Genomic DNA, 20,374 nt, shown 5'->3' with positions numbered 1-20,374 from the left:
CTATGGAAATAAATTGAAACTTAACACAATTGTTCACCATTACATAATGACATGAAATACTCTGATCACATATTAAACTATATTTTGCTGTTTCACAAAGTTATACCCCTTTTCCTGCTCAGCAAGATTTTGATGTGGTTTGCTATCCCATTAAACAACATAGGAAGTGAAAGTTTTATGATTCAAAATTGTCACCCCTTTTGTATTTGTCTATATTTTCATTATTTTAACTTTTTGTTAGTGACAAGGCTTTTCAGTGGTCAGGCGTTTCTGCCTGACAAAGCTGTTGTTCAAAATTATTCTGCTTTTTACAACATAGATTTTTAAAACTTCATTTAATGTAGTTAATTGCTATGGAAATGTTTCCAGCTTCTGCTTACATCTAAAGAACATGTTGTTCAATGTACCGGTAAGTTAGAATTGTTTATGGGAAGTTTGTCAAGAAAATTGTAAAAAAAAGTACATTTGAAACTACATACAGTGGTAAATGTGACACAAAAATAGTCGTATGATGCCCATACATGCCTTACTCAGAAGCTTAACAAATAGAAAGAAATGTAAAGTACTTAGCTAAATGAAAGTTGGCTGCACACATCAAAAAATATTTACTCTTACTGATATTTGCCCAGAAGAGTAAAAAAAATGTTGCCCTTGTTTAATATGTCTGATTATTTGATTCTTTGGTACCATGGTAAAAATTGCTCCCAATATATATTGTTTTCTCCAGGATGGTGCAAATCTTGTAAAGAAAATGAATGGAGTGTTCTGTTTCCAAGTGAAGGGAGACAGTGGCGAGGGTATATGGATTGTTGACTGTAAGAATGGCAATGGTTCGGTAAAGTTTGGAGGCCCTGCCAAGGGGGATGTCACCATCATGATGTCAGACCAGAACCTTGTAGATCTACTACAGGGAAAACTGAACCCACAAACAGTAGGTCTTGTTTTAAAGAAAGTTACATCAAATAATGTCATATTTATTGTTTTTGCTGTACATTGGTTTTGAGTTGTGGGGGAGACCATTCTTTCAGTCATAATACTTTTGAACTTCTTCCCATTAACAGCTAGATTAAAAGTTAACAAACCTGGTACAAAGCTTCTCACAACTTTGTTCAGGTTGTCATGCTTTGCTGTCAAAGAGGATTTAAAAGTTGAAATTTGTCAAAAGGAAATGTCATCATGATAAAAGCATTTGAAAAAAGTTTTATATCTTTTCTTTTTAATTTTCACAAAATGTGCCCCCTTATTTTCTCTGGAAATAAGATCTTATCAATATTCCAGATATGCTGATTAATTAAATGCAAACTAAGAATATTCATTATATTAATTTCAGGCATTTTTCCATGGAAAGTTAAAGATCAAGGGCAATACTGCCCTGGCAATGAAGCTGAAAGACCTGAAAATGCCCGAGGGAGGAGTCAAGGCAGCATCAGCTGGTGCCAGTACAGGTTCGGGCTCAAGTCCTGGCTCAGAGTTCAAAGTAGCACCTGTGTTTGATCTTATCAAAGAAGAGCTTAACAAGGTATTTACATTTAAAGTACATATACATTGAAGCACTGGCTCAAGCAAGAATACATTCCTGTGGTGCCCAATTGTCTCCTAATATTTCCTATGTTTGGGCATCTTGAAACCCTGGATAACATGGGCATTTTTAGACTTTGAGCAGTCTGTGCTTTATTGTTTGAAAAAATTCACATTCTATACAACTTTTTGATATTGGCAATTTAGATTTTGATTTCCATTAAGATTTTTATTTGATGGAATTTCATATGTATTGGTTTGGATTGTCAGTTTTAAAATGAAATGTGTAAATTTCTTGTTATCCATAGACCACTTTTCTAAGGAGATAAAAACAGTCCCAAATTAGAGCAAATTTTGATGTATATGAGGTAATTATTCCTCCAGCAATGTTTGAATACAAAAAGTTTTCAGTGGTAGAGGTAAGTTATTATGAGTTGGAATTGCAAGAACATAGACACATTACAAAGAGAATGGTCTTATAATTTTAGGATGGTGCAAACATAGTGAAGAAGATGAAAGGGGTATTCTGTTTCCGGGTGAAGAATGCAGATGGGAAGGAAGGGATATGGGTCGTTGATGCCAAGAATGGAGCAGGCTCTGTGTCATATGGCGGACCAGGTAATTTTTTCATGTACAACTTGAATGAATACTTATCACCTTTTTCTGAATGTCTTAATTTAATAACTTATAGGCAAGTTAAGTATGTAATAACATTTATTGTCTTTCATTACTAAAAAAGACAGTTGATAGTAAAATAGATGTCAAATGATTATAAAAACAAATGCAGTTTGTAAAAAGGGAGGAAAGCAATTATACTTTAGTCTTATTTGATATATGCACAATTATGCATTCAGCATAATTTAATTTATTTTTGCTGCAAAACATGGGGTTGAAAATATTTGGTATATAAAAGATATGTGGTCTTTAATTCATATGTCTAATGTATTAGATAGATATTGTTCTACCTTTATTTTCAGCTAAAGGAGATGTAACCATATTGATGGGGGATGAAGATATGCTCAATTTGATGTCGGGAAAACTCAACCCACAATCAGTAAGTGCATTGATTTGGTGATCTCTAATTTTAGATTTAAATTTCATACTCCCTAAGACTACCAGACCATTGTTTTCTCCATATTGGCCGTAACAAGTTAGTCAGCTTACTTCCCAGATTGACTATGTTTTATTTTGAACTTGTCTTAAGCAGCCACCTGCCCTTAGTAGCCAGATTGTGTCACTCCCTTGACTTGCGGCTTAATATAAATTTGATTGGATATTTAAACATTCAGACTTTTTTGAGGAAATTTTGTTAGCGGCAGTTAATGTGCATTTCTGTTGAAAAACCAGATTTGTAGCCATTTTTGTGTCTATGTTTTTGTTCTGAATCTGGGACATTCTGTTTTACAGGCATTTTTCCAAGGGAAACTGAAGATTCAAGGAAATATGGGATTAGCAATGAAACTCAAGGAACTTCAACCAAAGGGGCAGTCAAAATTGTGATGTGCTTCTATATCTGTGATAAAAACATTTAAAATCATTCATGTTCTCAGTGAAAATTACCAACTCCTTATTATGAAAAATAAACTGTGTAATTTAGTTAAAGCAGAAATGCATCGTTAAATTTATTTTATGATCATGAAATCTTTTTCTATGATCTATATACATGTAGTTGCTTACAGATCATGAATTGTAAATTGAAACATTTGAAGGAAGGTTTACAAAGATTGATAAATTCATTGGGCTCTGAAATTTATGAATCGAAAACTTAATTGAAAATTAGCCCAAACATTTATAATAAATTCTCAAATATTATAAGGACTATTGTAACAAAGTATAGCTTTTAAATTCATCCATGCTGAATTTTTAAAGATATTTTGTTAATCAGAGACAAAATTATTTCTATTTTACATATAATATTTCAAAACATTTTATTTAATTTATTTAGGTTAATGTATTGTTCCATGGAAATCGTCATGTGCTGAAATTAATTGGTTGTTGTTACTATATTGCAGTTTATTTTGAAAGTATACAAGTGACTTTTGCTTGGATTTGTATACACTTTATATTACTTCAAAGACATTATTGAAATGTTTGTGTTATTGTTGTATACTTCTACAGTTAGCATAATTATTTTCTTTTTTTGAAAATAAATGTGAAGGTATCTAATGTGCATCTTTCACTAAAATTTTAGCTGATACTCACTTAAAATGCAGAAAATCCTCAATTAAATGTCCTGTACAACAATCTTTTAAGAAACTTGTAGTTTTTCAGGGGAAGAATACATTCATACTGTGCTTAGATATACGTGTGTTTGGTGCATAGTGTTTTAAACCTTACACACAGTACTGTTTATATACACAAACATGTTAATTTTCCATAGATACTTATATTTTCAATATGAATTTGGTTCTAATATATATCTAATCTGTGAATACACATGTATGTGGAACTCTGGCTCTTGATCTGCTATATTTGTTCTCTGTATTCACTAATATCATGATTTTTTAAATGTATTTATTGTACAATTGTTTTTAGAAGAAATTTCATGATTGTGTGGGACATACTGGTATCAAAGATTTACAACAAAAATAGTGCTCATGTAATGAACAGAACAGATTTCCTATCTATAATATCATCTGTATTGTATGTTGATGGTATCAAAGTTTGCCATTTCACCTGAGCTGTGTTGAAGCCCAGTACAAAATGAAAAGCTAGAATTACTTTGATACCTGTTGTTTTGCCTTCAAATTAATTGTTATGTTTATAAAGATTCTCATTTGTGATGACCAAATGCTTTTTTACAAATGATTTATTCATGATTTACATATCTGTGCTTAACTATGTCAAATCAGTCAGATGATTGCTTAAGAATTTGAAAATTTAAGACCATGGAAAAAAAATAAAAACCAGAAATAAAAATTACTATATATTTTGTGGTTTTCTTGATTATTATGGTACTGTCTACAGCCAGGTAAGAATATGACCAAGCCACAAACTTTGATGTGACTAAAATATGTAGAAATCTTTACTGGTCTTTCAGAAATATTTACTTTGAATTAAAAAAAAAATTATAAGTTCACTTTGGTTCAAGCCTCACTTTAGAATTCTTTGTGTGAGGAAGTCATCCAGCTGGCTTACAGAAGGTCTGTGGTTCTACCCAGGTGCCCATCCATGATGAAATAATGCCTGGAGGGGCGCCTATGGTCTTCCTCCAACATTACAAGCTGGAATGTGGCCATATGACCTATAATTATGTCGGCTTGATGTTGAAACCAAGCAAAAAAAATAAATGTTTACTTTGTCTGGCTTAACCATTAGTATTGCTTGCCACCATATTGCACATTTTGAAGTTTTTGATAGAAATACCCTCGACTTGATTGCATCACAAATTTCCCTAGAGTTGCACAGCACTGAAGATCTATCCTTTTAAAATAAAGTTGTTTTGGACACATCCAGTATATTGGGAGAAGTTCGGCAAACGTGAGACAGAACATTGCTTACATGCATTAAATAACAATAATAATGTTTATTCAGTTCCATTTTAGTATTATCTTGCTATGACTTAAATAAAAATGGTGCAATGTTTCAACAATACAGTACATATTTGTACTGTTTTACTGCAAAATATTTAACAACTTGACACAACAAATCTTTCCTCATATAATCAGTACTTAATATTTCTTGGATTAAATTTTTTCCTTCCTAGAGCAGCTTTTTCAGGTATGTGAGCGTTCTGAGTTTAAATTTTTTTATGTTCCTTCAATTTGACAAATTACAGAGTTTAAAAAACTCTCTATCTTACAATGAAATGTTATTTGTATTGATCAGAAGATAAAATACTTAAAAATCAGGGGCAATATTTTTTAAAACTACATATTTTGACATAAAAAAATCTAAAAATTGGTTAAATGTATTACCTCCCTTTAACACATTTCAGAATTAACTAAAAGAGTTGTCTGCTGTTTTTGTAAAACAACAAATTTAATAGTTTGTCAAGGGCCATATATTTAACTTAAATATGTTTTTAATGAAAGAGAAATGCAGATTAAAATGAATAGTAAGCAGATCCCAACTGAAAAAAAAAAACGTCGGGAGTAACGGGTAGTCTACACTGTGATGGCAATAAAAATTTCGAAACGATTTTTATCTGAAAACAAGAATAACTGGATAAGACAAGTTCTGAGGGCGTTCGGTTGACCCGAGGTTCCGTGTTTTGACCCGCGAAAATCATGAAAAACTCGTAGTTGACCCGCACAAAAAAAGTGTCCCGTGCGTCAGCTCGATCCGCGAAATGCGTCTCGAGTTCGAAGTTCTGCATTGTGAATCAAAATCTCGGTGAATTTCAATTGTTCGCTGCCACAAACTAAGTATGCCAGTAGGCGGAGCGTCGTAAGTTAATTAGCTACTGACAGATGTCCATCACTCCACGCGCCGACTGACACGTAATTAGGTTTGTAATTCGGAAGTTAATTATCGCCGTTTTACGAAGTTTTCGGGCTCTCTGATCTCCGATGTCGGTCAGCTTTAATTATTACTCTTTCATTCTTTAATTATCGTTTACTGCAATCACATTAAATGCAAACAATTAGCAGCTTATCATGCGGCGTCAATCTGAAATCGAGTGATCATCTTTTGTTGTCATGGACACGTTTCGCCGCGCGTGCCTCCCGGTGACATCCTGTGTATTGCGTATTGTGTTTACAGACTTTACATAACCGAGATGTATAATATCGGCGCACTTTATTGCCGATTATGTTTTCCTTTCATCCAATTTTAAGGCGACTTGAACTTCGCTTTTCTGGGCGGGAAGGGCGAAGTGAAATATTTTAAAGCGAAGTTTTCGCTCAACTTCGCCACAAACGCAGTCCCTGTTGTCTGTATACCCAATTTAGTTTTCAGAAGGCCATTCTATCTATGTATAAATTTTTACGCCAAGTTTTTGGCCCATTACCTTTCACAAAGTTGTTTTTTGGCAGTCTTCTATGCCCAGCAAGCAAACACTCGAGTCAGGATGATTATATGTCTATATATAAGAATCTTACATTCCCACCTGTCCAAGACGGAAATTTCCCTGCCCCGAGGGACTGTGTGGAATGATAAACCAAGTTGACATTCTGTCCTGAGCTCTGGGAAAACAGCTGTCACAGGTAGATACTCAAGCTCAATTTTCTTGCCCATCACATTCGAAACAGATCTGCAATGGGTATTTCCTGGCATTATGTATATATTTTAAGATGTTGTATTGAGTAAGTACTATGAGATTGTGCAAACTGTATTTTCAGACAAGGGGTTTTCCCTAAGGAAAAACAAGAATTTTCCCCTTTGGATGAACATTTCCCTGCTAGGTAGGCAAGAATAAACACTCGACTGATCTAAATCTGTTTACATTCTCTTGGTCACTGTAACATATCTTGAAATATAGACCTCAAAATTTATAGTGGTTTTCTGTAATGACTTAGATGATCCAAGCAATCTTTGGGTCTTATCAGGAAACCTTTTCAATCGAGTCTGTGTACTAAAGCCATTAACCTTCAAGCTAAAGGTTCCTCAATTTACAGAATAAGGTATGGCGGAGGGGTCTCTCTTTTTTTTTCGTCAAACTGCTTATGTGCACATAAAAAATTGCATCACACATTGCATTAAAAGTAATTAGAATAGGACATAGTGACTTCTTCATCTCTCATTTCAGGGACCAACTTATTTTCAAAGATCTTACATTCCGTCCATTTGTATTACCTTGTGAATAATTCATAAAAAGTTTGATTTTGATTACTTGTATGTTACTGTTGGTGATAATATAAACATGTATCTCTACATTTAAACTTCAAGGTAAGATATTGGTATGTCAACAGGACTTGAGAGGTACATGAAAATGGCTGTGACAACAATAAAACAGGAACAAAGAAGTTAAAGAAAATTATTTTATTGCCAAAATACTAGTATACTGTTTATCAAATGTAAAATAAATGTATCACAATTTTATAATTGGATATGTACAAAAATAGAGAATTAGTAAACATTCATACCACAAACCCTAGTCTGTTTAACATGATACTTCTCTTTAACAAGAAACTTTCTGCCTTGGTTACTTGTGTATTGTTACTTCTACAACTTTGTTACTTATATACCATGACAGTTGTTATCAGACAACACCAGCTTGATGCTCAATAACACACTTCTTATTAAAAATGACAAACATATTTTACGTTACAAATGACTTATTTGAATATCTTTGGCACACATTCTCCATTGGCCTATTATTCATTAAGAAAAATCTAAACATTGTTTATTCACTTTAGTAGGATGGCACCCTTTTTACCTTGTATTTTAGTACCAAAAATACATTTTCAGTAGGATTAACAACTTTACAAAATATCTACATGTTTCTTTTCTCAAAAAAAAATACTGTATCTTGCATGATGGTCGTACTATGCCTATGCATCAAAACTCTAGAATATTTTTAAGTCTATGCATCACGACTTACACTGACAAAATTAAATTATCACATTACAAGAACAGTTTTTCATAGCCTTTAAATAATAACAAAACTAAATTTGGTTAAATGTATCAAACAAATCGGTTATTTTTCAGAATTGCAATTTTCGTACCCTGGCTGCCTGAAGACTTTTGTCAAAAGCACATATTAAAAAAAGTATGATTATTTTTAATGAACCATAAATTCTTTCTGAACCTGATAATGTAAAGTTCAAAAAGTCCTGTAACTTTACATATGAAAAATAAAATTTAATGGTTTTGTCATAAATCTGGAGGAAGGAATATGATTAGCCAATTAACCATAAATGGCTAGCGCAATTCATGGATTTGCCAATCAAATTCTGCTGTTCATTTCATATGAACTCTGAAACAACAATTTCATTTCTCGATTTCAACAGTTCTGTTTCCAAATATAACAGTACAGATCTGAAACATACAATAATTTCATTATTTGTAGACGAATTATTAACAATTTTATCAAAACACAGATTTGTTCAAAATATTTTACAAGCATTATAAATCTTGGTAACATAGCCCAATACCAGACTCCCATACAAGACTGATATAAAATGAGGTACGTACTAACCTAGAACAGATTTTCCTCTTGTACATTTTCATACTGGTAACAAAGAAATATGTTTATCTCAATATCACACTTCTTCAAAACAAAATCAAAACAGAAACTTCAAAAATGACTTCTGTGTTGAAATTCGAACAATTCAATAATTTTCACTGAATTTATGTAATGTCTTTATTTCACTCGTGCAATGTCAAACAAGTGATAAATAAGCTTCTTTGTGATTCTTTTTCATCCTTAGTTACTTTCATGACTGAGATTCTACTTCTATAGGTGTAAAATTTCTAAGGTCAACAATTTAAATGCTACTCAAACATACAATAACACAATATGGGTAAACAGTTTGCAGTAAAAATCCTCTTTACATATTGAACATATTGACTAGCATGATATTTGATTCAAGCTTCAGATGATCATTTATACACATCTTAGAAATTTTAAAGTTTCTTAGAAATTTTAAAGTTATGAGCAGAAAAGTCACTTTGATTAAAGCATTCACCTCCAATACAAGTGTTACAGTAACTCTGATAAGAATAGATCATTAAACTAATTATATAATAGCAATATTGGTACAGCGATTTTTTTCCTTCTTTATAAAGGTCCCCTAAAAGGACCTTTTCCGAATTGAAAATGCAATCTTTTTCCCCAATTATCATCCAAAAATTCCCCAAATGACCAGAAAAGTTTGCATTTTGATGACTGCAGAAGGAAAACTTAGTTACATTGACATTCACCATGATTTAACCATTTAAACAGTTTGTTTGACACTATTTACATGGAATTAAAGGAAGAAGCATTCTAAATGATGTTATTAATTAACTATAAAAATTCCCAATCTGAGTAAAAACCCCGCTATTTTTCCCAATTTATCCGGTACCGGACCTTTTCCCAAAAGGGCAAAAAAAAAATCACTATCAGGTAACTGTAGCTTCACCAGATAATGGTGTATTCAATGAAGTGGATTTTGCCAGGTCCAGATTACCCAAGGCACACAATGCTGTGAAGATCCTTTTATTCTAGTGCTATTATCATAAAAGCTTAATAAAATGTTTTAAATTAGTAAGAAAAGAATGCTATTATCAGTATTTTTGAATTTTTGATTAAAATGTTCATGTTTGAGAATTTGTTATTGAATAAAGTTCACTTGCAAAGGAAGAACATCACAAGGGCATAGACCAAGTGATATTATAACACATCTGAATGACAATGACTTTATTCGAAAGAAAATCACTGTTTGAGATATATTATTTAGATTCTAACACGATATCAAGGATTATTATCTACATCTTTGATGACGTCTACCAAATATTTGTCCATTTTGTGCAGTTTTATTTTTCACAAAATGTATGCCTCCTTTGTATGATAGGAAAATAAATCAGGATGCATTATACATACATGTATATAATAAATGAAATCAACATTGAGCACAGACACATGATAGCACATTATACTGGAACATACACGTACACTTGCAAAAAATTCCATCGATGTAACAATAAATTTTCCTATAGTCATGGTGGTTTTGTCCTGTTACACCTCATACACTTTAAAAAAAAAAACAACATGAAAAATAAGTGTGAAAAAGTTATTTTATATTAAGAAGAAGAAGAATAGTTTCAGCCAAAGCCCAAACTTCATTGGTACATAAATTCAAAAATTTCAAAGCATATATATAACTTAAATGGAAAATTTGTTTGCTCACTTCGACAAAATTTTGCCAACAGCCACAACCATGAAAATGAGACCCCCAAGAACAATAATGACTGCACAATACCTGAATAGTAATTTACATTGAAAAGCACTGGCTTACAGCTTATATAGATTTGTTAAATAAAGATGTTATACAAATTAGAATCAAATAAATGGAATGAAACCTCGAAAAAAATTCAAAAACAGAATGTCTAATTGTTGAATTTTCACTATGTCTTGTATTTGACAGTTAATTCATCAATTACAGCAGTTCTCTTGCTGTCTTCAAGTTTAACTATAAATGGATGCTCTACTGCCAGCCCTCCCACTTCAGCTGGTATTGCTACTTTCATTTCGGCTGCTACCCGTTCACTTGGCTTCACACTCTCCAGCGTGAAGCAATCATGTAACACTGTGACCGTGAAGATTACTTCTTTACCCGCATCTACAACACTGAACCTGAAGCAATTCACCGAGCCTGGTGTCATTCTCTGACTTTCCCTGAATGCTTTCCCTGGAAGATTACTACTCTCAACAACTACTTCACCATCAAGTCCTATGAAACATTTTATCCCCTTGATGTTTTCAAAATCCATATACGCGTTTGATCGTACAAATATGCTTAAACCAGTTCTTCCATCCTCAGCCTGGAGATTCTTGCGATTCAAGAACTGTACACGACCTTGCAGTTTTACATTTTTAGTAGGCTTGTACTTGGCCTTTGTCACCATGTAAACTGCCCTACTCTGTAAAACAATTGCCTCGGTGCTCGGTAAAATTGAGTGAGCCTCCATATGGAATCCCATCTTTACCCATGCTTCTGGCCTAAATATCAAAGTGTCCCTCATTTCAACCCTGGTATCAAGTTTCTGACCTGATCGGTGACGGTTTTCTTTCAGGTAATATTCCAGCTGTTCATTTGTCAGATCAAAGAATGCTTTATTGGGCGGGAACTTGTAACTAACGTACATTAAGTTCTCATGATAATTGTCTTCTACATCCATGGGATCCTGTTTCACTAATAGCATTGCCCGAGTATTGTCAACCAACCACTTCAGTTGGGGAACAGAGTTTTGTAAGAATGAGGCCCTCGCTTCATACACGATTGGTGGTTCAATTTCCAGATTATGAGCAATGTAGTACATATCGAAGACCATGTCCCAAGTGTATCCACTCTGGCTAAGATCTGTATGATGTCCTGTTGTCCAGCCGAAGGAGATGGTGCATTCTTTAAACATTTTGCGAATGACCTTAACAAACCTAGTCGGATCTACTTTAGGTGCACCTCCCCAAGGACCTTTCAGCACATTGGCATGTATCCAAACTGGTACCTTCAACTGCAACAGAAAAATAAAGTACCATAGTGTATAAACAGTAGTGTAATACGGTAGTATAAATTATAATACTGTTCATAGGAAAGGTGTCACTGCTGTGTTGAAAAGGTCAAAACTCATCTCAAACCACATTTGAATCAAGAGTAACATGCAATTCTTACAAATTGCAGATTTCAAGTGTAATTAAAATATCATGATTATAAACACAACAAATGAGTAACTACTCCTTGATTTAACAGCTACCGAGAGAACGGATAAAGAAATGAATGAAGTATTTCCATGCAATGCGAAGTCCCCTACTGGTAGGTGATTTATTCTCTCAACTGCAACCTAGCACAATGGTCTGATCTCTGTCAATAAAAAATAAGAGTGATGGAGATCATACAAAACAGACCCTGTTAATTTTTGACCTCCAACTTGACCTTTCAACTGGGGGGCCTGGGTTTTGTGCATGTGCATCAACTTATTGTGGAGACACTTTGTGTGAAGTAACATTAAATATCCTAAATGGATAGCAGAATTATTGGGCAGATATTGAACAGACGTTGTTAAAAGTGACCTTTGACTTCAGGCTCTGTGAGTTGCCTATGACACATCTTGATCCTGACCTTTGAACTAGTGGTCTAGATTTTGTGCATCAAACATTATCTTAAAATGTTGAATATTTGTGTCATGTAATACTGAAATCCCTGGATGGATGAGCGAGTTTCAGATCTGAAAGCAAAACCCTGACCTTTAGCTACAAGTCAGGGTGTTGTGCATGTCATGTAATCACATTACCGGGAACATTCATTTTGTACACAGCAATATTAAAATCCCTTGATGGATGGTAGAAATGAGGACCTGACAGGAAACAACATTGACATTTTCTACAAGTGTGATATTGACCTCTGAGGGGTAAGGGTATGGAAGTTCCGCAAGACAAATTATCTCATTATGCGAAACATTTTTGCCAAGAATATTCAAATCATTTGATGGATGGTTGAGTTTAAAACAGACAGGAAAAAAACAATATTTACTTTCGCCTTTGACTGTTGAGCTAGGGGCATTGCTGTTATGCATGACAGATGGAATGACAGTCTGATGGATAATAAAGCACAATTCCATTAGTAATGCACAGCTGGGATTTCTCTAGAAACTATTTTGCAGAAATGGCTAAACTTTCTACCCAATTATAAACCATCTACATGTATTTCAAAATTTGAAATGACTCAAACAACATTCATGCAGTATGACTAAAAGAATTTCTTGAATAAAATACCTCTTCTTTTCTGTTTTTTAATTTTTGCAAAGTTAATTCAACAGCATCCATAGCCTGGAAGTCCAGTTTTATTCCCTTTGTGTTAGCTTTGATCACCTCATCCAACCACTTGTCAAAGGTGAGATCCCCATCAGTTTCCGGAAACTTGGCCATCACAGGGACAAGCTCTTGCGCTTTTGTCCCCTGACCTCGCAACATCACATCTGCCTCTAACATGTGGACATCCCCTATAATTATACAGCAATACTCTTCTACCCCAGACTAAAATTTCTCTCAAATTGTAATGTAACCATCTTGTGAACAATAAATAGTTATGAAATAACTCTTGTGAAAAGTTCAAATTCATACATTCTTTTGCTAGACACACATGAACTTTCAAACAGTCTGCATAGATTTTAAATAAGCAGAATGTTTTCCTGCTTTAGGTCACATAACAATCACTCTATGGAATATACTGCTGTACCCACTTGCATTAAACAGCCAGTGAGGTAACTTCCCAACTGAGGAATTTGTAGGGAAACTATAATCATTTCCACAGCCTTTCTTTAAGGAGAAGGGAAAATGCAAAGTGCAACCTACTGCTGTAGAGCGCCCGCTCTAATTTATCCAAAGTGTTGACACCACGAGCCCACTTAATGTTTGCACCATCACCATCTGTTTCGGGAAAGAATGCTGTAACGTCGGCATCATTGCCTATCTGCAGAATGCCCAACTTTTGCTGCATAAATCTTGGTACTAAACCTGAAAACATATAAAAATTCATTGCTCTCACTGTGAGAAATGTTTTAGGACTGCCATTTTGTGAAACGAATGTCACAATTCTTACAGGGAGGTAGAGCTGTGCTTTCATGTATTGATGCAATTTGATGCTAGTTCAGTTTCAATGGTTATTCAATTGCAGCGTTTGCTAAGTTTATTATGGTTCTATCATTTTGAATTCAGACTGTAACAATTATAGATATGATCTATGTGTCCTACAGAAAGTACACATTTTATATATATTGTAAAGTTATTAAAGCTGCTTTCCACACTCCAAATAAATTTCGTTATAGAAAAAAATAATTCTACTTGTACGTGGTCAAATAATTCTGGTTTCAATAGTGAAACATTGATAATTGTTAAATTCGGCGTACTTTCAAAGATTTCAACGGTAAACTACTAACTGTCGTCAAATGACACTTAGCAGTTATAAGATAACCACTTTTTGGCCAACAGTAACAGAAATAGCAGTAACACTGTTTGCAAACACTAACGTTTATTGGTCGACGGAGCTTAAAAATGTGCAGCACAGGTTTTCTTTCAAGGAATGTATAATACAATTCATCATACATCATTTTAAAGATATTTAGTAACAGATATTTACTGTCTTTCAAATTCATTATGGCCCGGGTTTTTATCTCTGGTATGATTGAGGTAGTTCATTCAATCTTCTACCTTATGCCTTCTATGAGAATGCCGTTAGAAGTACTTTTGAACAGACCACAGATACTGTATTAGGAAATATGACACCATTTAATTTGTTATATAGCATTTTAAAGGTATTTATACTCTCTTTCAAATTCGTTTAAGCCCAGGTTTCTACCACGGGGATGAATTAGGTATATCATTCAATCTTACAGCTCAAGTCTTCTTGGAGACTAATACACCCTATTCATTCTCTGCGCGTTGCCCTACGAGCATTTAAAAGAAATTAACATTACGTTTAAAATCATGTATAATAAGTTGTGTCACATTCCCCGACAGTTTGTCTTTAAGCTGTAGAATATACCCCCAATGAACATTTACATTGCATCCAAGGCCGTATATTAGAATATTCGCCGTTAAGTACCGAATTTCTTTACCCAGAAGCCTTACTGTGTGCTAGGGCAACCATTTTGTTACTGTTTGCCAGCTAAGTGTGCGCTCTTTTGATTATCATAGTCTACTTTCAATTTCACATTCTAAAAATAGGTTTCGGTACTCCGATGAAAATAAGCTATTACAAAGTAACAAAATGGAATTTAGATAAAATAATTGCTATTTGCATAGTCTGAAACCATAAAGAAAATATAGACAAATGATAAGACTGCTTGCGATTCTATGGAAAGTAGCTTTAATATTCAATTGAGGGGGTACTAAATTTCAAGGTTGTGTCCATCTATCAATTTAAATCCCAAAGAACATAATATTGCGGTGTGAGAGCAAAGAGATCTAAGTGCAAAAACAGAGAAGCAGACAGATTTTTTTTCACTTTCACTTCCTAATATAACAGATTTATACCCTATCATCTAAATCTCTTTAAAAATGTAGAAGTAATTTGTGGCACAATTCCCATGCACCAATAATCATGCCAGAGAACACAATTCTGTCCAGTGGCAGATTAGGCAATTCATGGAAAAATCTTGAAAAAGATGTTGAGCGCTATCATTGCATGTGATTTATACCCCTGAATACTGCTTTGTCAGAGAAAAAAAAAAAAGAAATTTAGTCAAAGCCTAAGAGAACACACCTATGCAATGCTTGAAGCCTTCATCTGACCTTTAACAAGAGGGCCATAAGTTGCTAACCTGAGAAATGATGTAGGTCAAATGATTAAAGTTTTTCTATTTTTAACTCAGCAGCCCCTTACAAGAAAACTCCCGCCCAGTTTCATTAACCTGAGCAGGGCACTAGACAACTTTTGGGGACAGGTACCCATACCCTCAGGTAGGGGAATTTTTCGTCATTTTAAGACTTAAAGGGGAAGTTTTTAGCCATATAGATGTTACTACTTTTCACACTTATTAATACTTTTTTCAGTCATTTCTAACTAATGTAACTCTGTTGCAGCAGTAACCTTCCTTAGAGGCACTATATTATCACTTGAAAGAGAGTTCATATCTAGTTGTGTCAAACAACCTATTATCAGAGGAATTTTCTTCTGAGAAAGGGGAAAAAAACATATTATTTTATGAGGGGAATGGGGCCCATATTCGGCCCCAAAAACGGCCAAACAAGTGCCCTGCTGAGTGACCTGCAAGCTACTTGAGCATATCATCTACTATCACATTTAACCCATTTGGTAAAAAACAGTATAATGACCAATCTCCAACATGTTTTCCAATCTGGTTACTCATGTGAAACCAAACTACTTACAACAGTACATGGCCTCATTCAGCGACATGATGCCAAGAAGCAAATCAACGGTCATACTTTACTTCTCGAAAGCTGTCGACACTGTTACCCATGGAAGAATTCTGCACAAGGTTAAGAACTACAGTGTAGATGGTAACATCAATAACTGGCTAAGACAGTTCCTCATGAAGCAAGTCCTTGCTGAAGGTGAGTATTCAGATCCAGTAACTGTTGACTTGGGCATACCCCAAGGTACAGTGCTGGGATGCCTGCTCTTCCTATGCCATATAAATGACCTCCCTGATACAATCAAAACGTAGGTTAGATTAATACTTGCTGATGACTGCCTTCTTTACTGCACCATACACATATTCCAAGACCACCAAACCCTTAGATGACCTTATACATGTATTGCTTGATGAGTGGGCGAATACTTGCTGAATAAGGTTCAATGAAAAGAAATCCTACTTAAATGAGTATCAACTGTAGCCCTTAACAACGTCATCCTCCAACAAGACTTGAAGGAGAATCCATACCTTGGAGTTATACTTTCTGAAGACCTGAAAAGGGACTTTCATATAACCAGGACAAAGAAATGAATTGTAAATCTGAACTCTAAGAGAACTCGTTCTTTCCAAAGACAATTATTGATTGGAACCATCTGGATGATAACTAAGTGCACACATCTTCAACAGAGAGCTTCAGGATATCTCCCTCCCAACATTTATAAACACTTTCTCACTGTTTATAACAAGTCCTACTGTATCCATTCAGATTTAAACTGTAGTGGTGATAGTAGTCCTCACGGCTGGGATAGTTGCTAATCGCAGGAATGCTGAAACGCTGGATATCCTCCATATAACTACAGTAAACGCTAAGAAGTTGTATGGAGAACATGCAGGTGGAGAGGATGTTGTGACGCACCTCCAAGATTCCCGGATGTATGGTTCCTGTTAGTTTTCATGCCAAGCTGGAGAACTGCAGATCTATCCCGTGAATTGGTATGTAACCCAGGGCAAGGATCGGTGAACTGTTATGTAACCCAGGCCATCAAAGATTTAAAGAATCTGAAGTTCTCACGGAGAACTGCAGAATCCAATGAACTGGTATGTAACCCAGGGTACAAAGGAATCTAATATGCAAAAGTAACCTTTAGGTCAAGTCAGAGAGTTACAAATTGTGGTGAACTGGTAAGCAACCCAGACCACCGGGATCTAGGATCCAAATATACTCCTCCTGCAAAGAAAGGAGGAGGTGCCAATTGCTTGCAGATAAGGCAGGTACTGGTGAGTAACCCAGGATCATGTACAGGTTATATAGCAAGGGTTTGAAGGTCCTACACCATCATTAGAGATAAGAAGAACTAGAGCCCGTCTAATAATGTTCTTTAAAATTGTCCACCATGTACTAAGCAGCTATATATCCGGAAAAGAATTTATCAATACCAGCTGATTCAAGAACGCGGCATGGACATGGTAACATATTCAGCTTCAGACACATTGACACATCCAAAGATTCTTATAAATATTCATTTTTCCCCAGAACAGTAGGTCAGTGGAACATGTTGCCCGCTGTTGCACGCACAGTTGACTCCTTCAAAGCTTATGTCACTGTGCCTGTTCTAATCTCTGCCCTAGTCCAACAAATTTGATGCGATCCTAGGAAATATTGAGATAATTTTTTCATATGGGCAATATCCCCACTCGCGTCAAACACTAAAGACCAAAATAGTGGAAGCAATTTCCGATGAAATTGTCATCGCTGCCGACGCTTTACATGCTATAGGTTTAATTTAAATGCCGATTATGTCACGAACTGGCCATAAATTCAAATAAAACTTACATGTGTAACAGTCTCAGGAAAAATGTGCAGCCTCGACCGGGATTCGAACCTTGGACCTTCGACTTACCGTGCCAACGCTCTACCAACTGAGCTACCGAGGCCACCCGATACGAGAACCGCTACACACCTTCCCTCTTATTGCGAGACATTGGCACTCCTGGCCAATGTCTGCCGTAGACTGTTAACCGAATTCAGATGCACACCCCAGCCAAACTGCTTCGCCCGCATGGGCTCCAAGGGTGAGTATCCCGGACGAGCCCCCAAATGTAACAGTCTCAGGAAAAATTTGCAGCCTCGACCGGGATTCGAACCTCGGACCTTCGGCTTACCGTGCCAATGCTCTACCAACTGAGCTACCAAGGCCACCCAATACGAGAACCGCTACACATGTATCGAAAGGGGATTCAATTCCTCATTGATTTATGTAAAAAATTATCAAATAATATCCAAAATTACGAATTTTTTGGTGATTTAAACCTATGTATGTACTGTACATGATTAACGTTTTCTGTGTCTAAACGCCAATATGCGATAGCGATAAAACCAATAACTTTACATGACTGCATACTGTGATTTATCCTCCATTATTTTGGTCCTTCAAAGTTTTGAAGTTTAGATTGCCCCGTCACAAATACAAAACAATCTGAACGTCATATTATTTTGACTAATCTCTGCTCTCAATCTTTAAACAGCTACAAGTGTACAAAGTTTTATTAATGTAAAATTTGGAAAGTTTTATTGTTTTGGCACATGTACAAACTTGATGTAAAAACATCATAAATTTTTATTCAGTGCCTACACATAATCTTCAAAGTTATGAAGGAGTGTAGTAATTAGAAGAAGAACAAGAAGAAGAATATGTCAAGAAACAGAGATCATCGATTCTTCAGACATCACTCCTCAGGTTCAATGCTTCTTTCATAAAGTTGATTTGATGAAAATGTTATATTTTATGTTACTTGAAATGTTTTTTTTCACTAAGTTTAAATGTTAATTGTCATAATTAATAAGGTAAAATTATATGCACATAGAAATGTTAACAACATTCTATGGACTTAAGCTGATTAAATCAAAGTTGTTTTCACAGGTAATTATCACATATTGACAGTGCTACACAATGATATACAATTACTATATAATATATCTAGGTGGTACACTAAGTGTCAAAGTGGTACATAAAGTGTCTGGTACGTAAAGTGACTGGTACATAAGGTGTCGCATCCCCGGTATGGTACAGCTCCAGTGAGAGATAACCTGTTCCGCCTTGCGAGATTGGATGAGAGCTGTTGATGCTCCAGCTTGGAGCAGATTTGTGCAAGAGTGAAACGGATTTATTATTTATTTATTTTAGTTAGTGTCCCACTAACAAAGATATCTAGACGATAGAACATTCCTTTAGTATAACACATTGAGAAACTTTACTTTTATTAGTTTGCCAAGTATCTAAATTGTTTCAGACGCATTCTTCCAGAATATTCCATCGGCCGAAACCATTCCCCCACCCCATGTTGACATACCTCCATTTATGTATATCCACAAAAACAAGCCTACTCCAATGCAGATGAGTCGCTGCGTAATGTGTTTCTTAACTGTTGTGTTTGACAACAACTTGCCAACCATTTCCATGTCTTTTTTCGGGTTAACTTCATAGTGCATTGAATTAAAAAAGTCTTTCATTTTTGTGTTTGTTTGGGTTGTTGTTTCCGGAAACAATTATTTGAAGGGTTTTCTTCAATTGTCTTCATTTTATTTACCTTTTAATTTAAAGAAGGAAACCAGTCTGATTTGATTTAGAATAAACCCCGTACGTAACCGTACAACCCAAAAAGTAGGTCAAAGTAACCGTACAACCCAAAAAGTAGGTCAAATTAGCAGCCGTATGCTAAAATGATAAGATATGTAATATGTTGTATAAAACATATTTTATACTAAATACACGTGACAATGTCATTTTAGATTGACTACACCCTGGGCCTGGATAACCTTGGTTTCATCATCATCATGTCAGACCCTACTAAGAGATTTAGATGATACTGATAGGTATAAATCTAGCTGTTATATTATGAAACTGTAAGAGTGATCGAAATGGTCCGAATTTAAGAGGCTTTAGAAATTTTGCTTGCAAACTTTGAATGTACAAGATTTATGGAACTCCTTTAAGAATAAGTTAAAAGAATTAGTTTCAATTCATATTCTAGCATAAAACTGCTGTTCTTTTCACTTTTCATGGGTGTTTAAACAGGAGAGAAAACGTGTGTTTACAGAGAGATTCTCGCTCTCACGTGCGGTTAAAACACATTTTTATACATGCGCGTTCCGTGGCAAAGCGTAAAGGCATTACGGCACAAAAACGGATAATTCAAAAGGAAATGACGTCAACGTAAAAACAACAACGCAGACATTCCCGCGCATTTCATGGAAATTCAATGACGTTGCAGGATATTATATTCTTTTAGCGTTAGCGCATGTCCATTTCGTGAGTATAACATCTTCAGAATCCCTCGGGAATCGTTGGTACCCTCGCTCTACCGAGCTCGGGCACCAACCAATCCCTCGGGATGTTAT

General features: G+C 35.1%; 2 protein-coding genes across 8 annotated transcripts in view; one reads left to right on the top strand and one right to left on the bottom strand.

The window, feature by feature from the left end:
• The window catches only part of LOC128555682 (sterol carrier protein 2-like), a 31,854-nt gene extending 27,407 nt beyond the window's left edge, over positions 1–4,447 (top strand). For all 6 annotated transcript variants that reach the window (XM_053538772.1, XM_053538770.1, XM_053538771.1 and 3 more), the window contains exons 15-19: positions 728–931; positions 1,331–1,519; positions 2,007–2,136; positions 2,496–2,572; positions 2,926–4,447. In XM_053538772.1, the coding sequence (XP_053394747.1) occupies positions 728–931; positions 1,331–1,519; positions 2,007–2,136; positions 2,496–2,572; positions 2,926–3,018 (693 nt within the window). In that variant the 3' untranslated portion in view covers positions 3,019–4,447. The remainder of the gene's footprint in view (positions 1–727; positions 932–1,330; positions 1,520–2,006; positions 2,137–2,495; positions 2,573–2,925) is intronic.
• Positions 4,448–7,425: 2,978 nt separating this feature from the next.
• LOC128555680 (protein FAM151A-like) lies at positions 7,426–19,534 on the bottom strand. Of its 2 annotated transcripts, none has more exons than XM_053538762.1 (4): positions 19,327–19,534; positions 13,454–13,615; positions 12,875–13,101; positions 7,426–11,616 (listed from the first exon to the last, which is right to left on the bottom strand). In XM_053538762.1, exons 1-4 carry the CDS (start codon positions 19,484–19,486, stop codon positions 10,510–10,512), a joined length of 1,656 nt encoding a protein of 551 aa, XP_053394737.1. In that variant the 5' UTR covers positions 19,487–19,534; the 3' UTR covers positions 7,426–10,509. The 2 variants fall into 2 exon arrangements, with proteins under 2 accessions (XP_053394737.1, XP_053394739.1); XM_053538764.1 differs by lacking the exon at positions 19,327–19,534 and adding an exon at positions 15,989–16,245.
• Between the last annotated feature and the right edge of the window lie 840 nt (positions 19,535–20,374).

Source organism: Mercenaria mercenaria, chromosome 3 (genome assembly GCF_021730395.1).
Source record: "Mercenaria mercenaria strain notata chromosome 3, MADL_Memer_1, whole genome shotgun sequence".
NCBI lineage: Eukaryota > Metazoa > Mollusca > Bivalvia > Venerida > Veneridae > Mercenaria > Mercenaria mercenaria.
The sequence above is the reverse complement of the archived record's forward strand: the minus strand, read 5'-3'. Positions and strand labels throughout refer to the sequence as shown.